The following is a 19,560-nucleotide window of genomic DNA, read 5'->3' as shown; positions in this document are numbered from 1 at the left end:
ACACATTTTGTAAAGTCCGTCCTCAGATTGAGCTTGCAGCAGTTGTACCTGTAGCACAGCCTGTGATTACATATTGTTCACTTGTTTAGATTCACCAAGGTCATGTCAGGACACGGGCTTCATGCTCAGTGGAATAATTAAAGAAAGTTTAATAAAGTAATTCTCCGTAAGTATGTTTTCAAAGTTAATGGGAATTCATTAGACATGATAGATGAATCCTCTGAGAATAGCTAAGGTACTCGGGCCTGTGACGGAGGGAGAGAGATGTTGATGTCACAGATAGAGCTGCCTAAGGGGAGACAGCCCTCTAAACAAGGGTGCAAGCAGCCTGTAGTAACCTGTTGGACAGTGTCTAGGGAATAAGCTCCCTGGCTTCACTGTGTTTTCACCCTTTGATCTCTCGCCAGTGCTTTTCAGTGATTGAAACATTGAGCAGCCTGCTGATGCATTTCCCACATCTTTGTTTGGAGGCTACAGAGCAGTGTAGAGGGTAGAGGGTAGGTGTAGAGGAGTCATAGAAACTGTCCCAACAGATGTTCTCATCTATGTGTGTGTGTATATGTGTGCACCTATCTGTGTATGAGTGTGAATGTGTCTAGACCAGAGATGGGCATGGGGTGTCTTCTTCAATTGCTGTTCTCCATACTTCTTGAAGAAGAGTCTTTTGGTTGTACCTGAGCGTTGCCATTGGGTAGACTGTCCAGCTTGCAGGTTGCAGGGATTCTTTGTCTTTGAGTGGGGATGGCATGTGTATGCTGCCTCACTTGGCTTTCTTGTACAGGTGCTGGGAATTGAACTCAGGTCCTTATGCTCTGCCACATATGTTACTTACTGGGCTACCTCCACAGTCCCTCTCTTCGCTTTGTATGGATCAGTTTGGTTACATCCAGGAGATGATATAGAAAGATAGAAGGACACCTAATAGGATGTTCTAGGGGGTATTCACTGCTTTTAATCATGGTCATTTAAGGGGCACCTTGAGGTTGAAATATTCCTAATGAAATTTGGATGTGACTGGGTGGACCCCTGTCCTTCTGTTCTGTTGGAGGAGCATTCAGTATTTTCTCTTTTTGTTTTTTGTGATTTTTTTTCCCCACTGTGATTTGTCTAGCTTTAATGCTTTGTTTTTGTTTCTGTATTGGGCAGCCTCTAGTGGCCCTTATGGAAATGGCACTCAGCCCTGAACCCATAAGTCTTACCTTACCAGTTTTTTTGTTTGACATCATGTTGTCTTCTGATCCTACATTTTATGTTGCTGAGTAGTACATACAGTATCAAATAGCAAAGAGCACAAGCTTCATTAGCAGTGCAGATAAAGAAGTAAGAAATGGATTTTTCAGTTTTTAATACTTGTACTAACATTGCTACAGAAAGGTGCTTGGTTCAGAAAGATGTCTCTGAAAGCATCCAAAGGAGAAGCATGACTCATTCTGTGAAAATCTGTTATACTCCATGTAGACAGCAAGCAAGTCTCACATGCCCATACAACACAGCAGGCCTATAATTCTGAAGAACAGAAAGGCTATTTGGAAAGGTGTCTTTAACTTGGCAAGAAGGTAGCACAGCAGAAATGAGGTCAGGGTGAGAGTCCTGACGCTTCCTTGCTTGTGATCAAAATCTGTACAGTATTGTTTTAAATGTACAGTCAAAGCTATTGGATGGTGTCAGGAAAGGAAAGGAGAATCTCAGCTTCTGCCTGGACAATTCTGCAGGAGTGATCATTAGGAAGAAGAAACTAAGGATGTAACTTTATTAGCATATTAGAGAAAGGACAAAGACGATAACTAGGCAATGTTTCATACGGATGGTTGTGAAAGGATGGACTCTGAGGGTGGAGCCACAGAACCAATGAATTAAATGTAAGAAGTGACGGTGAAGCTTACTGTAAGAGTGAATTCTAAGTTCTGATGCCTTAACTGTGCCGTGCTTTGTTTTAATCTGAGGAAGTTCAAGAAAGAGATGATAATTGGTAGTTTACTTTTCACTCTGCAAAGTTCAACCTGAAATATAGCTAGCTGTCCATATTAATTAATTAATTAATTAATTAATTCTCTGCTTTTGGGATGCCACAGTTATTTGGGTTTTGAATTTTTTTTTATTCTTTTTCAGCCTTGGAAGAATTCTTTACATCCCTTGTGAAACAGGAGATGGTGAATATGCCCCGCGGAATATATCACTCAGCATTGAAAGGAGGCATCCGATCAGACCAAGGGAAGACAGTAGCAGGAATCCCCAATTTTATACTGAAGATGTATGAAACAAACAAGCAACCAGGACTGAAACCTGGGCTAGCAGGTAAGAGGCGACACGGCGGCAAAGTGCAGATTTATAGCCTGATGCTCTTACTTCCACGTGGAATTGTCATAGGTCACATGGTAAGACATTGCTGCAGCTGCTGCTACTAATGTTTACACACAGCTGGAAAAGTTACAACAAATAACCGAGCTGGAGTAGGATTTTGAAAACTATAGAAGCAAAGACTGTACTTAGTCTTTTTTCCAGTAAAGAGGAAAAAAAGAGAGAAAATGAAAAAAAAAAAAGAAAAAGGCTTCCAATTCCAGAATGGGGGTACTATTTTAGAATTTTCCCCCCTTTTGGAGTATATTCACAATTCTAGCTATGGGCTAGATATATGGGAGCTGGCTCAGGCAGAGGTCAGGTCTGTTGGTGGGAAGAGCAACCAATGGCCACAAATGTATGGAAGAAATTTTAATATCCTTAGCCATCAGGGAACTACAAATCATGACTCCTTTGAGATCCCAGCTCAGCCCAGTCAGAATAACCATTATCAAGAAAACAAACAATAAATGCAGATAAAGAAAGAGAGAACAAGGCATGCTCATACGCTGTTGTTGGAACTATAAATTAATTTAGCCCCTATGGAAGTTAGTACAGATGTTTCCAAGAAGATGAGAACCATAATGATCTCCCTGTACCACTTGTTGGTTTTGCCCAAACTAATCAAAGTTAGCATATAATATAATATACTTACACCTTTGTGTTTATTATGACACTGCTCACAAATCAGACTGTGTCCATCAATAGATGAATGATTAATTTAAAATAACCTGTAGTTTACATACATATGGATTTTATGCCACCATAAAGAGAAGCAAAATTGTGCCGTTTGCAGGAATACTATGTGTCACCATACTAAGTGAGTGACACAAGTCAGATTCAGAAGGCTGTACTGCACATTTGTAATTTGTCAAGTAAGATATGAAATTAGGGGAGACCTTGGGCAGAGGAAGGGTGCTAAGAGGGGGTAGGAGCCAAGAGGTGATGCTGGTGTAAATATGATCAAATGCATGATGTTCATGCCCAAATATAGCACAATGGAGCCAAATATTTTATGCAGTGAATACACCGATAAAGATAGTTTAGAAATTAACTGGAACTGCGCAATTGTGAGGACGAACCAGCTTGTAAAATGTAGCTACAGTGTCTTTCTGTTGACTGCTTGATTTTGTGTTTGCGTGTATGTATGAGCAGTGTCGTATGTGTGTGGAGATGCACATTGTGCTTGGACGTGTGTGTGTGTGCGTGCATGTGTAAGAAGAGGGCGCAGCATGACCTTATATATCACTTTCTACCTTATTCCTTTTAGACAGAGTTCTTCACTGAACCTAGAGCTATGCTAGTAGCTAGCAAATCCCGGGAATCCTTATGTTTCCATCCCCACAGGATTACAGTATAGGTACACATGTCACCACAATTGTCTGTGTGTGTGTGTGTGTGTGTGTGTGTGTGTGTATCTGCCTGTCTTGATAAAACACCATGACCAAACAAACTTTGGGATTTAAGGTGTATTTCCCCTTACAGTTTATAGTCCATCACTGAGAGAAGTGAGGGCAGGAACTCAAGACAGGAAGCAGGAGGCAGGAGCTGAATTACTGACTTGCTTCCCCTGTCTTGTCTGGTCTGCTTTTTTTTGTTGTTTTATTTATTTTTTATTAAAAATTTCTGCCTCCCTGCCTCCATCTCCCATTTCCCTCCCCCTCTCCCGCTCCCCTCCCCTTCCCTCTCCAGCCCAAAGAGCAGTCAGGGTTCCCTGCCCTGTGGGAAGTCCAAGGTCCTCCCCCCTCCAGGTCTAGGAAGGTGAGCACCCAAACAGCCTAGGCTCCCACAAAGCCAGTACATGCAGTAGGATCAAAACCCAGTGCCATTGTTCTTGGCTTCTCAGCAGCCCTCATTGTCCTCCATGTTCAGAGAATGCGGTTTTATCCCATGCTTTTTTTAGACCCAGTCCAGCCCTGTCTGCTTTCTTATAAGAGCCATGACCACCAGCCCAGGGATTGCACTGCCCTCAGTGGTCTGGATCCTCCTGCATCAATCATTCATATTAAGAAAATGCCTCCCAGGCTTTGCTGTAGGTCACTCTGACATAGACATTCTCTCAATCAAGATTTCTCCTCCCAAGTAATTCTAGCTATTACAGAAATGTATACTTTCAATATACTTATTAGAAACAAGGAAGGAAACCAAACTTTTTAAAGTAGCTTGGAAAAGAATAGCAAATCAAGTAAATATTATAAAAATACGAGATGAAAGCCATAAGAATACTTGCCATGTGAAGGTTTAACAAAATCAGTAACTGCAGAAGGCTGAGAATGCCTATATGAGTAACAGCAAAGGTAATGCTGCTTCGGATCCTACCCCGTTTAGAAAGATAAATACTACAAAGAAATTTTAGCCAATAGTCTTCAAAATTTAAGTGAGCTACAGAAGTTCTTCAAAAGATAAAACTGGTAAGAGAAGAGCTTATATGAACAATTTGATATTGACTGAAGAAATTCATTCTCTAACCTAATCATCTTCCTACTGGCGGCTTCTTGATGAATTCTTCTAATGTTTTTCAAGAAAAGTAAATAGTACTAGATTTATACAGACTGTAGCAAGAACACAGAGAAAATGAATTCTTCTTCATAGGACCAGCATATATTCACACCAGAACATGACCATGACTTTACAAGACAGGAACATTATATACCTCCCTTTTCTGTGAACACACCTGAAAAGATGGGGTGAGAAGGAGGTTATTGAAGCAATGCATGTAAAGGGTAAGACATGGTTAATTCAAAGATTCAAAGCCAAGATAATCAGTTGATTTAATTTACATAGGGAGGTTAGTCTTTAAGTAGAGTCAAATGTGCAGAGAAAAAAAATCTGAAAAGTTTAGCACATGGTTGTGATGCCAAAAAGACTTTATTAAAAATTATGTATATATGGAAACTTGGTTTGCTCTGATAAGGAATAACCACAAATGCATATTTGCAGTTAATCCTGAAATATTGAGACTTTGCTGTCAATAGTGGAAAAATGTATGAACACTGTTATTACCACTCCTACTCAGTATTGTATGAGAGGCCATAGCTAATGCTGTCAGCCAAGGAAAAGAAATAAAATTTACAAGGATTAAAGAAATGAAACATTCATTACTTGCAGAGGACATGATTATATTCATAGACAATCTAAAATAATTCATGGATAATTATTAGGATTAATAGTTGAATTCTATTTATCAGTTTTATAGATATAGATATAGATATACACACACACAAAAGTGAATAAACTCGGTTCTATATTTTATATGTTATAATGAATAGAAAATGGAATTTAAAACTGTAATGGCATCATAAATATTGTATATCTAAAACAAATCTATAGCCTGTATGTTCATAGCTACAAAATAATATTGAAAAACAGTAAATGTACTGATATGTGATATTTATGGGCTAGAAAGCTGCATATTGTAAAATCTAAGTTTTCTTCAAATTAATATATAGGCCTAAGTAAATCATATTACCTTGGATGTTTTTGACAATTGACAGCTTTATTCCAAAAATTGTGTGGAAATATAAAAACACAGAATAACTAAGGCAGTTCTGAAGAATAGCAGCAACAATGTAGGAAAACTTACATTACCTGATGTCATGACCAATTATAAACCAACAATAATTATTAATGGGGTGTTAGTGCAATGATAAACAGGCTGACCAAAAGAAACATGTACACATGACCAATTTGTCCCTAGATTTATAGCAGTGATGTGGAGAAAAGCCATGATCTCTATAATAAAAAGGCCTATGTGTTTATTTTTACTTAATTTGTGTATGTCTGTGGTGTGTGTGGTCCATGTATCTGTGTGTGTCAGGGGTATACATACATGTCCTTACATGCGAAGGGAAGTGTTTTCTTTGGTCCTTAACCTTATCTGAGTGAGGGCCTCTCATTCCCCCTGCAGCTTTTGGTTCATCCACACTGGTTGTCCCAGTGAGCTCTAGGGAACCACCTGTCTCTGTGTACCCAGTGCCTGGGTTTTGAAACAAATGCATGCCACCATACTCTGCTGTTATGTCAATACTGGGCGCTGAGCTCATGTCCTCACATTTGGGTGGTAAGCACACAGTGCTGACTGAGCTTCCCAGATCTAAAAGCTCTAGTTTAAAAAGAATGACAAGTACATTGAAGACATTCATGGTACACACATCTGATAGAGGACACGTGGAAAATGTATAAAGGACTTTCACAAAGTAATAGAAATTATTTAATAGCAAAACTGGAAATCATTTGAGTTGACAGTTCAAAAGGGGGGTATTCTACTGTCTGTCATATATTTTCCGCATTAACTGTTGCTTACTGCAGCATGAAGTTTCTCCGATGAATGATGGACTCAGTTCTAATTAATGAGTATAGCACAAGTAGTTAGCAGGTCTTTTGACAGCATTACCTTTTAGCAAAACATAGTAGTAGGTTCCCCCTGGGACCTGTCACTTTCCCAGCTATGCTCTTGGATAGATTATTGACAGTTATGGGTGTGGGGGAGGCATGTTATTTTCTTCAGCAGTGTAGCCACTTGCTCCAGGAATAATCTACCCACACTTGGGCAAGGAACATGTCATTAAATTACTTGCAGTAAACATGTAAATTAACACGGATTACATGTTAAAGAAAGATAGAACCTGGAAACAACCTAGATACTCCTCAACTGAAGAGTGGATAAAGAAAATAATAGTACATTTATACAATGGAGTACTGCTCAGCAATAAAAAACAATGACATCTTGAAATTTGCAGGCAGATTGATGGAACTAGAAAAAAACATCCTGAGTGAGGTAACCCAGACACAGAAAGACAAACACATTATGTACTCACTCATTCGTAGATATTAGACATAAAGCAAAGGATAACCAGCCTACAATCCACAACCACAGAGATGACAGGAAACAAGGAGAATCCTAAGAGGGACATAAATGGATCCCCCTAGGAAGGGGAAGTAGACAAGGTCTCCTTAGTAAATTGGCAGCATGTAAGGAGGTTAGAGTGTGGTAGTGGAGTGGGGAAGGGAGAAAGGAAGCTAGGAGAACTTGATGGATTGGGAAAGTTGAGTTGGGGGAAGGACAGAGAGGGAGAGCAAGGAAAGAGATACCTTGCCAGAGGGAGCCATTATGGGGTTAGTGAGAAAGCAGGCACCAGGGAACTTGCCAGGAATCCACAGGATGATCCCAGCTAAGAATCTATAAGCAGTAGTGGAGATGGTACCTTAACTGCCCTTTCCCTGTAGTCAGATTGATTACTACCTTAATTGTCATCATAGAAGCTTCATCCAGTAATTGATGGAAGCAGATGCAGAGATCCACAACTAAGCACTGGGCCAAACTCCTAGAGTCCAGTCATAGAGAGGGAGGACCATGAGCAATGGGACCAAGGCCATGATGAGGAAGCCTACAGAAACAGCTGACCTGAGCAAAGTGGGAGAAAACTGATTATGGACTGACAACTGATTATGGACTGACCTGCATAAGACTGAACTAGGCCCTCTGATTGTGGGTGGCAGTCGTGTGGCTTGGGCAATTTGCATGGCCTAACTAGCAATGGAACCAGTATTTATCTCTAGTGCATGAACTGGCTCTTTGGAGCCCATTCCCTATAGAGGGAATACAGCCTAGATACAGTAGGGAGGGCCTTGGTTCTGCCTCAAGTGATGTGATAGACTTTGTTGACTCCCTTTGGGAGGCCTCACACTCTCTGAGGAGTGGATGGGGGTAGGGTGGAGAGAAAGTAGGGGGAGGGGGAGAACAGGAAGGAGAGGGAACTGGGATTGGTATGTGAAATAAGATTGTCTTAAAATGTTTTAAAAAATGCAATGGTCTCCATATTTTATGTCATTTTGGTTCCTAAGTATGTCTTTTCATTGGCTCAGAATTACTAAGTTTCCATTTGTTTCCTGGGGTTGCCATAAGTTATCTCTCAGGTACGTTACTGGCTCCCTTGGCTTTTGATTGATTTGGGGGCTGAGGTGGTGCTAGATGTTCAGTTGAGAACTCAGTTAACCATAGTTACAAGGGCATGGAAAAGAGGGGCAACCAAAAGCCAGCTGATACAGGTGTGAGGTCAGCTTGTTCGTGTGAGTGCATAGACTAAGTAGGGGCCTTGTGTTATCAAAGGTTGACAGAGATTAATATGTGCACATACTTTTATTTAATGAAACTCATTGTAGAATAAAGCTTAATGGATAGTATCAATAGTTTGCAAAATGTGAAATGAACAAAAATTATAAATTTTCTTTTTATAAATGTTTATAGTGATAAATGTTACTTATACGTGTCTTGTAAATAAGTTTATATATTAAAGGTTAATTTTTTGTGTCCTCTGTTTTCCCCTTCTTTTGACACCAATATTCAAAAATAATAGTTTGTTCAACACTTTATGTTTTTATTTATAAGTTCTCTATCCAAATTGGCTGAGAGTGGGACTCCTGAGAATATAATTCACATTTTTTGTTATTGAGAATGCTTATTCTGATTTCTTTCTTTTGGAAGGTGGCATGTTGTTTTGCTATGATGTTGCCATGTATCAGAGTAAAGACGGCAAGCCACTGAATCGACTGATGGCCAGTAGAGGGCGAAGCTTCAAGCAGACTTCCCTGGCCCTTGTCCATGAAGTAGGTGCTTTTCTTTGTGTTTTACAGTTCCTCCATTCCCTTTATATACACGGGATTGTGTTTGTTCATAAAAGTTTCCTTTGCCACAGTTAACACAGGTTGCTTTTAATGATTTCCAAAATAGCCAACCAAACAGGATATTAAGTCCAGTGTTTTTGCAAGAGACAGTTAACTTCCCTGCCACCCAATGGTACCACCAATCCTTAGCCTCTAAGGATTTTGTTTGCGTACTTATTTCAGCAATGCTTAACTTTCATTGTTTAGATTGAATTTTAGTGTATTTAAAGCAAAAGGACCTCCCTTTTTTTTCTCTTAAAAATTGTGTGTGTGTGTGAGAGAGAGAGAGAGAGAGAGAGAGAGAGAGAGAGAGATAGCATACTTGTACATACTATAATGCCTGTGGGGATCAGAGGACAACTTGTAGGAAGTTGTTTTCTTTTTCCACTATGGTTTCTGGGAATTGAACTCAGGTGATCAGACTCAGAGACAAGTGCTTTTATCAGCTGAGCATCCTCCTGACCCGTTTGGTTTTTATTTATTTCTTTAAGTGTGCATATGCATCTTTGTGTCACACTTAGAAGTTACATGGTACCCTGTAGGAAGCAGATTTTTTCTTCTTGTAGGTTCTGGGAATTGTTGGGTTTGGCAGCAAGCATGTGCTTTTACCCAGGGAATCATTTTGCTGGCTCCTGCAAAGTAGTTGAAGTCTTTTTTTGATAACAGTGTGACAAGTTCTTTTATGTCCCGCCAGCCAGCTCCCAAATAGTGACATGGAGACTTCTTATTAATTATGAAACCTCTGCCTATAGCTTAGGTTTGTTCCTAATTAACTCTTATAACTTAAATTAACCTGTTGGAGGAAGGCTGCTTGTTGTCAGCCCTGAAATAATCACACAGAAATCATATTATTTAAATCACTGCTTAGCCCACTAGCTCTAGCTTCTTATTGCCTAACTCTTACATATTAATTTAACCCATCTCCATTGATCTGTGCATCACTATGAGGTCGTGGCTTACCAGCAAAGTTTCAGCATGCCTGTCTCTGGCAGAGGCTCCATGGCTTCTTACTGACTCTGCCTCCTTTCTCCCAGCATTCAGTTTAGTTTTCCCTCCTACCTCTATTTCCTGTGCAGGCCCACAGCAATCCTTTATTAACCAATGTTATTCAGAGCATACAGAGGGGGAATTTCAGACCATTAACCCATTTATATTAATCTACATTCCATCACCTGGCGTTACCCTGTCTTCCATCTTACAACTCCTCTTTCCTCTCCATGTCTCCTGGTGTACCCTCCTCTGCTGTCTCAGGAACCCCGCCTAATCTCTTCCTGCATAGGCCTAGCTATTGACCATTCAGCTCTTTATTAAACCAATCAGAAGGTGCTTTGACAAAGACATATCTTCACAGTATAAACAAATATTCTGCAACATAAACAGTGTCTCTCATTCAGTTAAAGAGAGAAAAGCCTGGGAGGGGTGATGTTTCTCTGGGGTAAAATGTTTAAACGCAGCAGAGGAAAACAGGTCATTTCTGTATCTACTATTCCCAGGCATCCCCTTAGCTAGCATGGAAAAGAAAGATACACTATCTTTACCATTTTAAGCTCTACATATAGGTATTTTCAGGACAAATCCAAGTTTAAACTCTTCATGAAAAGTGCATTTAAAAAGTTATTACAACGGAATTTTTAAGAAGGTGTGGGCTAGTAGAAGCTATCTGTTAAATTTAGCTAATGTATCAGAAACTATGCAATATGCTCCACATATGAACAGAGAAAGTGTCGAGATTAAGATACTTGTATCTTGTGTTAGAGATGGCCTAGAAAATCTCAGAGGGGTGAGAAAATGACAGTATTATTTGGAAGTCACTTGGAGGGCCTTCTGGACAGGATTTTGCGAAATCTAGGATGGGATTTTAGTTCATTTTCAGTTCACATGACCCAGTATTTACTGTTGTTGTGAAGGACTGGAGTTTGGTTTCAAGCACGTACATTAGGCAACTCACAACTGTCTGTAACTACAGCTCCAGGGGATTCAGTATCCTCTTCTGGTCTCCATGCATTCCTCAGTGCATATGTGCTCTCTCTCTCTCCCTCCTTCTCTCTCTCCCTCTCCCCCCCCCCCCTCTCTCACACACACACACACACACACACACACACACACACACACACACGCGCGAGACAGAGAGAGAGAGAGAAAACAATGCATTAGGTTTTTGTTTAACCAGAAACAGTGAGAGTCTTGAAGAGCTGACTGATAACAGCTGCACAATGGCAGCTTCTGGTCAGCTGTGCACTTCAACAGTTACTGTGTCGCTGTGCCTGCCCATCTGCACACACTTTGTATGTGCCCGCCATCAGTTATTTCAGCTTACTGCTTGTTATATGGCTTTAGTAGACACAATACTTTGAATCTGGATTTTTCTTGTGCTAGCACCATACAGAGCAGAGCTCTCTCTCTCGAAGCTATGCAAGAGCAGCAAATTGAGCTCGTTGAGCACCTCCCCACTGGGATAAGCTGCTGTATTCTGCAATGTGCTACTGCACGGTGGAACTATGATGCCTGGCAAGTTAGGTTAATTACGTGCGTTTTCAAGTTAGAAGATTTTTGGTTTTGAATGTTTTATTAGGATGTGACCTCAGAATCCTAAGCAGAGGAGCACAGTATATTCATTTATGTAATCTCCACATCCACATTCTGAGGTAGATCCTGTTAATTTGTTCAAGATCATAAAGCAGCTAAGTGGAAGAGTCTGGAAATTGAACCCTGGAATTCAATTTCGGTTTGCAACTGTAGAGCTTAGCGACCATATCAAGTGAATTTTTAAACTTTCTTCATGAAGTCCACAGCGTTTACTTACTTTTGGCTTTTCTTTGGCATTTCTGATTGACCAGTACCACCATTCATAAAATTTTGAACCGTTATTAAATAATATGTGGGTTACTTGAATACAAGTTTAACAATACCTTGAGAATTTATATGGTGACTAACTCAGAGAGTTACCGAGTGAGTAAGGCCTAAGAGTCAGGTAGTACACACAGCCTGGAAATACTGAGCAAAGAAATGCTTCATGAGTGTGTGCGTGAAGAAGTGCTTCATGCGTGCATGCATATTGTTATTGTTATTTTTCTGCGATCTGTCTGGCATTTTTCTAGAAGATTCTTCAAACTGTGCTTTGGTTCCTACTGCTACCTTTATCTGTGTCTCTGGAAACTTGGGGATCCTAGGAATCCTAGGAAGTCCTTTGTCCTGCGGATTTCATGTATTTATCAGCTTACTGGTTGGTGGGCCTTTGGTTTGCTTCTGATTTTTGGTGATCATATTAACACCCATAATTCCTCACTGAATTGCTCAGATATCTTTGTGTACACATCTGTTTTCATTTCCTTTAGGTAGAAAAATAGTCAGGAGTGAGACTGTTGGGGTTTTTGGTAAGTGCAAAATTTGGTATATTTATAAGTTATAAAACTTATATAAAACTAGTAGACTCTTTGGTGGCTGTCTGATTGTGGATGCCCCTGTAATATACAGGGGTTCTCCCGCCTCCCTATCAGTGACAGGTATGTTAGATTTAAAGACAGTAGGTGGTTCATTTCTGTACCGGTGAGTGGTGCTCAGCATCTTTTTATATATTCCTTTGTCATCCTTGTTTTTTCCATGTTGTGTCTGCTTTTCATTAATTTTTTTGAGTATTTGTTTTCTAAAGAAAGAATTTTATACATTTTGGATATAAATATTATGTTAGAAATGGATTTTGAAAAAAAATTGCCTAGTTCTGTCATTCCTTAAAATGGGTTTTTTTTTTTTTTTTTGAAAATTGGGTATTTAATTTTTAAGACTCTTAATTGTCCTGTTTTTCTTTTATGGCTCTTTTTTTGTCTGAAGCAAGATAACAAGAGTTTTCATTTTCTGCTTAATTTAACTTTTATTCATTAATTTTTAAAATAGAAATATAATTTATATATCCTAAAACTCACCCACTTATATACATACTCAAAATATATGGTTAATTGGGTGGTTTTTAAGGTTTGCTTATGTTGTAGCACACATTGATTCTGTGTTGTTTTCGTGGCAGAACAGTAGTTTCGTATGTAGGCGAGCCACATCTAGTGTATTTGTTAATCAGTTTGTAGATAGGCTATATGTTTTCATGTAAAAGTTTTACACTTTAAGGCATGCATCTTAGGCTGTGACCTATCAGATTTTAATGCTGCATAAGGACTGGTTGTTGCTTTTATAAATGCATTCTTCACTAATTACCCAAATGCCTTCGGTCCCTCCCTCCCTCTCTTGAGTGTGTGCTTTCTATTTCTATTACCATAGCATGTGTTATTTATCTATATTTTTATATTTTCACCCAAATTATATGCCTTAATCAATATTACCTAGTAATAAGTCTCACAATAAAGTTGTATGACTTTTAATTCTAGGCACTTTGCTTTTCTATGTAAATATAACAACATTTGGGATGTCACATGCATGCCTGTCTGCTCTGGTGTAGAACATAAATCATTCTATAGGCCAATTGGCAGGAAACTGAAATCTTAGAAAGACTGAGGGTCTACTCTCATGAACCATGTATATCTGCATTTAGTTAGGTTAACACCTTGTTTTCATTATAAGTCTTGTATATGTTTTGTTAAATTTTGTACTTATTTCATAACCCTAAGTGTTTTGCCACCAGGATTCGTTCCGAATGACTTTCTGTTCATTGCTACTATGTAAACACAGTGATTTGCTTCTCTGCCTTTACTATAGCTGAATAGTAAAGCCTGAGTTCCTATAGTCACACTTGCCTAGTACTCCTCATGTTGTATTGGCTCTTTTGCCTTCTTAAAAATTATTTATTCATTTGTTTACTTACTATTTTCATGTGTGAGTGTGTGCATACCCACATGATATATGTACCACATGTGTGCAGGAGCCTACAGTGGGTGGAAGAGAGGATCAGATCCCCTGGAACTGAGGTTACACTCTATTGTGAGCTACCATGTGAGAACAAGATCCCAGTGTTCTGCAAGAGCAGTTATTGCTCTTAACTAATGTAATGAGACATCACTCTCTCTGTTCCTCCTCCTCCTCCTCCTCCTTCTCCTCCTTCTCCTCCTCCTCCTTCTTCTTGTTCCTTTCCCCCTCCCCATCCTCCTCCCCTTCCCCTCCCCTCCTCTTCCTCCTCCTTCTCTTCTCCTCCTGCTCCTCCTCTTCTTATTCTTCTTCTTCCCCTCCTTCTGCTCTTCTTCCTTCTCCCTCCTCCTCCTTCTCTCTCCTCTTCCTCCTCCTCTCTTTTTCACCATATGAGGTTTAGAATCAGTTTGCTGGTATTTCTGAAGTAACATTCTAGGATTTGATTGGCATCCTGCTGGGTGAATCTTTCTATTCATGACATAGAGTATCTCTCCATTTATCTGATTCATTGCTGATTTGTCATAGTTTATAGTTTTCCTGATGTTGATCTTGTAAATATTTTCATAGATTCATATCCACATTTCATTTTGGGTGATATTACTGTGTTACTGAGTCTCAAATTTTACTATCAGTTTATTCACTGCAGATATGCAGGAAAGCAGTTGAGTTTTGTGTACTCTAGCCTTGCTGAAGTAACTCATTCCTGGACTTTTTTTGTATAGTTTGTTTAGATTTTATATATAAATACTTATGTTGTTTGTGGCAGAAGCAATTTCATTTCTTCATTTTCTTTAGTATATGTTACATTTTCTGTTTCTATCACATTGCATCAGTGAGGACTTCTGGTATGATGTTGAAAAGGACTATGAGAATTGATATCTCTGCCTTGTTAGGATCTCAAGAAACAAGCTTCTAGGTCTTTGCTATCATGTGTTCTCTGGGATTCTGTTGACTGGGGTGTTATGTAGATTTTCTTTGTCAAGCATAGACTGAATCTTGGTTAAATTACCTGGAAGTTTTTGCTTTGAATCATGAGCAGATTTTGAGTTTCTCAAGTGCCCTTGTCTTCATCTATTGATACAATGTATGATTTCTGTACTGTACATTCTTAAATATTGATCCAGTTTCAATGGATAAATGCCTCTAATTATGATATGTTTTTTACATTGTCAGACTCAATTTGCTCATGCTTTTGACAAGTTTTATAATTACATTTATGGGAAATATTGTTGTGTGTATTTCTTGTTGACGTCTTTGCATAGTTTCACACCGAGGGTAATGCTGATTTAATTGAATGGGGGAAGTGTCAGCTTCTGTCTTCTAAAAGAAACATAGAGAATCTGAATGGCTGCTTCCTTAAATGTTAGTGATAGTCAGCCATGAGCACATCCAAGATGTGTACTTCCATCCTGAAAGGTTAATAACTGTTTAAAATTTAAGTTTTCTTAAAAGGTATAGGCCTATTCAGATAATGTGTTTTTCATGTGAACTTTGGAACGTTGTGTTTTTCAGGGAATTGGTCTGTTTATCTTGATTTTTACTCGGGGCACGGAGTTGTGCACAGGGTTCTTCATTACCCTTCCCTTGTAATTTTCGTAGGGTCTGGAATTGTATCTTCTCTTTAATCTAAATATAGCTAATTTTCTCTCTCTCTTATTTTTTTTCTAGTTTCATTGGCTGTAGGGTTCTTGATTTTTATTTAACCTTTTAAAGAACCAGCTTTTAGGGCCTTTTTTATGTCTAAATGTCACTTATGAATGAGTATATATTATATTAGTCTTTCTGGGTCTAGGTCACCTCACTCAGGATGGTTTTTCCTAGTTCCGTCCATTTGCCTGCAAATTTTAAGATGTCATTATTTTTTAACACTGAGTATTTCTCCATTGTGTAAATGCACCACATTTTTAAAAATCCATTCTTCAGTTGAGGGGCATCTAGATTGTTTCCAGGTTCTGGCTATTACGAATAATGCTGCTATGAATGTGGCTGAGCAAATCACCTTGTGGTATGATTGAGCATCCTTTGGTTATATGCCTAAGAGTGGTATTGTTGGGTCTTCAGGTAGATTAATTTCTAATTTTCTGACAAATCACCATCCTGATTTACAAAGTGACTGTACAATTTTGCACTCCCACCAGTAATGCAGGAGTGTTCCCTTTACTCCAGCATAAGTTGTCATCAGTGTCTTTGATCTTGGCCATTCTTACAAGTGTAAGATGATATCTTGGAGTTATTTTGCTTTGCATTTCCCTGATGGCTAAGGATGTTGAGCATTTCCTTAAATGTCTTTCAGCCATTTGATATTCCTCTCTTGAGAGTTCTCTGTTTAGGTCTGTACCACTCCCCCCCTTTTTTTTGGATAATTTGTTCTTTTGATGTCTAGTTTCTTGAGTTCTTTGTTTATTTTGGAGATCAGTCCTCTGTCAGACATGGGGTTGGTAAAGATCCTTTCCCATGCTGTAGGCTGCTGTTTTGCTTGTTGATTGTGTGTTTCCGACTAGGAAGGAGAGAAAGTCAAGTTCTCCTGAGTAAACTGGGGCAGGAGGTGAGGGTGGAAGTGAAAAGGGAGGAAAGAATAGGAGCAGGGAAAATGCATCACCCAGTTAAAAACCAAGTGTAGTAAAAAAGAAAAAAAAGAAAACTTTTAGATTTTGATTTCAGTGATTTCTCTTCTTTGTAGATCAGGCTTGCCCTGAATTCACAGAAATCCACCTGCTGCTGCCTAATTTTTATTATTTTATATTTAATTTGTGGTTTTGATTTGTTCATTCATTCATTTTTTACATTCCTAAGGTGTAAGCTTAGATATTTAATTTTAGGTCTTGCATCTTTTCCAACACATGTATGCATTGCACTAAATTTTCCTCTCATCATTGCTTTATTACATCCTACAAAATTTCATATGTTTGTTTTTTCTTTCTTTCCTTGTTCTTTCTTTCTTTCTTTCTTTTTTTTTTTTTTTTTTTGAGACAAGGTTTCTCTGTATAGCCTGGCTGTACAGGCACTTCCATTGTAAACTAAGCTGGCCTTGAGCTCTGAAATTTTCCTGCCTCTGCCTCCTGAGTGCTGAGATTAAAGCTGTATGCCACCACTGCCCTGCTTTTTTATTTTTAATTTTTATTTGTCAACATCTTGTAAAAAAAAGTTCTCTTCTATTTGTTTGTAATGTGTTAATAATTTGTCCACTTGGTTCCCAAGCTTTTGGAGATTTTCTAGTCATGTTTTGTTGTTGATTGCTAGCTGGTTTCCACTGAGGTATGGGGATGAATATCACGTGTTTTATTCTTTCAAATTTAATTGTGTGTGCTTTATTGTTTAAAATGTGGTCTTTCTTGGTAAATCCATGTTAGATTTAAAAGACTGTATAGCCAGCAGCTACTGGAAGAAATAACAGATGTCAGTTATGGCCGGTTGACTGGTGATATTGAGTTCCGTTGTGTGCTTCCTCTCCTGTGCTTGCCGTGTGTTTCCACCTAGAATAGAGAGGCATTGAAGTCCCTACCCACAACAGTTGACTCTGCTCTCTTTAGGGTTTTGCCATTTTTTTTTAATGCTTTGTTAGTAGATACACTTAAAGAATTATTATCTTTTGGGGGAATTCACCCTTTATTTTGATGTGATGTTCCCTTTATTCTTAGCGTATTTCTTGTTGTGAAGCCTACCTTACCTGAAATCAACATATGCACACCTAATTTATCAGTATTATTCTGGTATCTTCATCCACACTCACTTTATGTGTGTCATTATATTTAAAGTTGTATTTTTATAGAAGATATATAGCTGGGTGTTGGTTTTTGTTTGGCTTTCACCATTGTATTTTAATTAGTTCATATAGAACATTGACTCAGAGCAATTATTGATATGGCTTAGTTAATATCTATTATAGTGTTGTACTTTTCTCTTTATTTATGTTCTTCCAATTTTGCTCTGTACTCTTGGAAGTTTTATGTGATTCTATTTTCTCTCTTGTTAGCCTAACAGCTATGCTTTTTAATTTTACTCTTTCTTTCTGATTGCCTTAGAGTTGACGGTGGGCACTTCCAAGTGACGCGTTACCAGTTCTCATGTGGTATTAGTACCTTATAATTGTAAATAAGCCTAATCCCTGTCTCTGTCTTTGGAATATATTAGGTTTTAGTAAGAAATATCTCCTTTAGATTCATCTGTTGAACACTTATTCCCCTGGGAATGGCATTATGTGGGAAGGTTCTGAAAACTCTTAAGAGGTAGGACTAAGCTTGCAGCCACTCACTGGAGCTGTGGCCTTGAGGCCTTTACCTTGCCACCATGCTTTTTGTATCTTTTTCTGTTTCTTTTTTTCCCTAAAGATCAACAGACTTCCCTTCCATGTGGTCCTGCCACTCTAATGCTCTGTTTTTAATCTCTGTAGGAGACTGTTCTAGGGTAGGGGTCCTGGGAAGGGTTTATTTATTCTGCCCAGTTCTATAATATTGCATGTGGAGACCCCACCTTCCAAGGGATGGTATTGCCTTTCTGAGGGGTGATCCCCTTACTGGGTCATTTGACTAGCCCAACCTGAATGTTAGGTCTCTACCTAGACTCTGCAGATTTAATTCTCTTGATCAGGCCTTAGTGTTGATCATTATGTATATTGCATGTTTGGTAACCTTTTCTACAGAATGTAGACATTCTGTTGTTGTTTTTCTCTTTGCTTTAAAGATTCGGTGGTCTCTTGATATATCCTCAAACTCGGATATTCTATCTTTATTTGAGGCAAGTCTTTTAAACGCACTACAGGCTTTTTTCCATTTCTCTTGCAGCAGGTCTTTTGATCCTTGGAGTTTCCTTTTGGTTCTGCCGTATGACTTTGTCCACTGTTCCTACGTGCTGTCTGCTGTGTCCATCACAGCTGTTGCGCATTAATAACTTGTTTAAAATCCCCGGTCTGAGAATTCTAATAGTCCTCACTGTTTGCCTCTAATTCCTGTTTCTGCTCCATTTATTGTAACTGATTTTTGCCTTTTAATGGGCTTTGTTCTTTTCCTGATAACTGGATGTGATGTAAAAGGAATTGAAATAAATAGACCTTTAATCATTTAGTGGTAAGTGGTAAGGGGATTGTAGTGATGTGGAATCATTCTTTAATTGTATAATTAGGTCTGTTTTTTAATTGGTATGATTATAAGTTTCACACATGTTTTTCAATTCCTTCTACTGCCGTAAAGAAAGGTAGCCTAGAGCAGGCAGAATTTATGTATGCCTTTTCTACATGGAAGGATTAAAAAGACTTTGGAGTTATATATCTCCTTCCCTCCATGTTGGTTAGGCTCTCATAACACCCTGTTAGGAGCCAGGCTCATTGGAATATGCTTGTAATCTCAGTACTTTGGAGGCTGGAGGAGGGGAATTGCAGGTTCACATGTGGTGCTTAGGCTACGTAGTAAGTCTCACAATGTAACTTAATAACCTAGTTAAGTGAGGCTTCTCTGATGGCATATCTCAGAATGATTTGTTTCCCTTTCCACATGTTATATATGTGGGGTGATTTTTCCTTTGTTTTCACTGTGAAAATTTGGCCAACGTCTTCTAGGTAGAATATACAAAGGTGTGTGGTCCTCTCATGAGTGAAGACTCTGATCCACCAATTGTCCAGCTCTTCTCTGACTAGGTCCAATCTGGGTTTTCCTACCGGATTTCTCATTAGCATGTAGGTGTCTGCTTCCTGGTTACTGTTTCAGTAAGTTGTGATTC

General features: G+C 38.8%; 1 protein-coding gene across 1 annotated transcript in view; it reads left to right on the top strand.

Annotated features, from left to right (window-relative positions):
- The window catches only part of Focad (focadhesin), a 286,838-nt gene that overhangs the window by 181,837 nt on the left and 85,441 nt on the right, over positions 1-19,560 (top strand). Inside the window, exons 20-21 of the mRNA XM_041651620.1 lie at positions 2,110-2,295; positions 8,822-8,943. Coding sequence (XP_041507554.1) covers positions 2,110-2,295; positions 8,822-8,943 — 308 coding nt within the window. The remainder of the gene's footprint in view (positions 1-2,109; positions 2,296-8,821; positions 8,944-19,560) is intronic.

Source organism: Microtus oregoni, unplaced genomic scaffold (assembly GCF_018167655.1).
Source record: "Microtus oregoni isolate MIOR12 unplaced genomic scaffold, Mior012 000005F_ref0000423, whole genome shotgun sequence".
In the NCBI taxonomy this organism is placed as follows: Eukaryota; Metazoa; Chordata; class Mammalia; order Rodentia; family Cricetidae; genus Microtus; species Microtus oregoni.
Note: the sequence above shows the minus strand (reverse complement) of the source record. Positions and strands in the feature narration are given on the sequence as shown.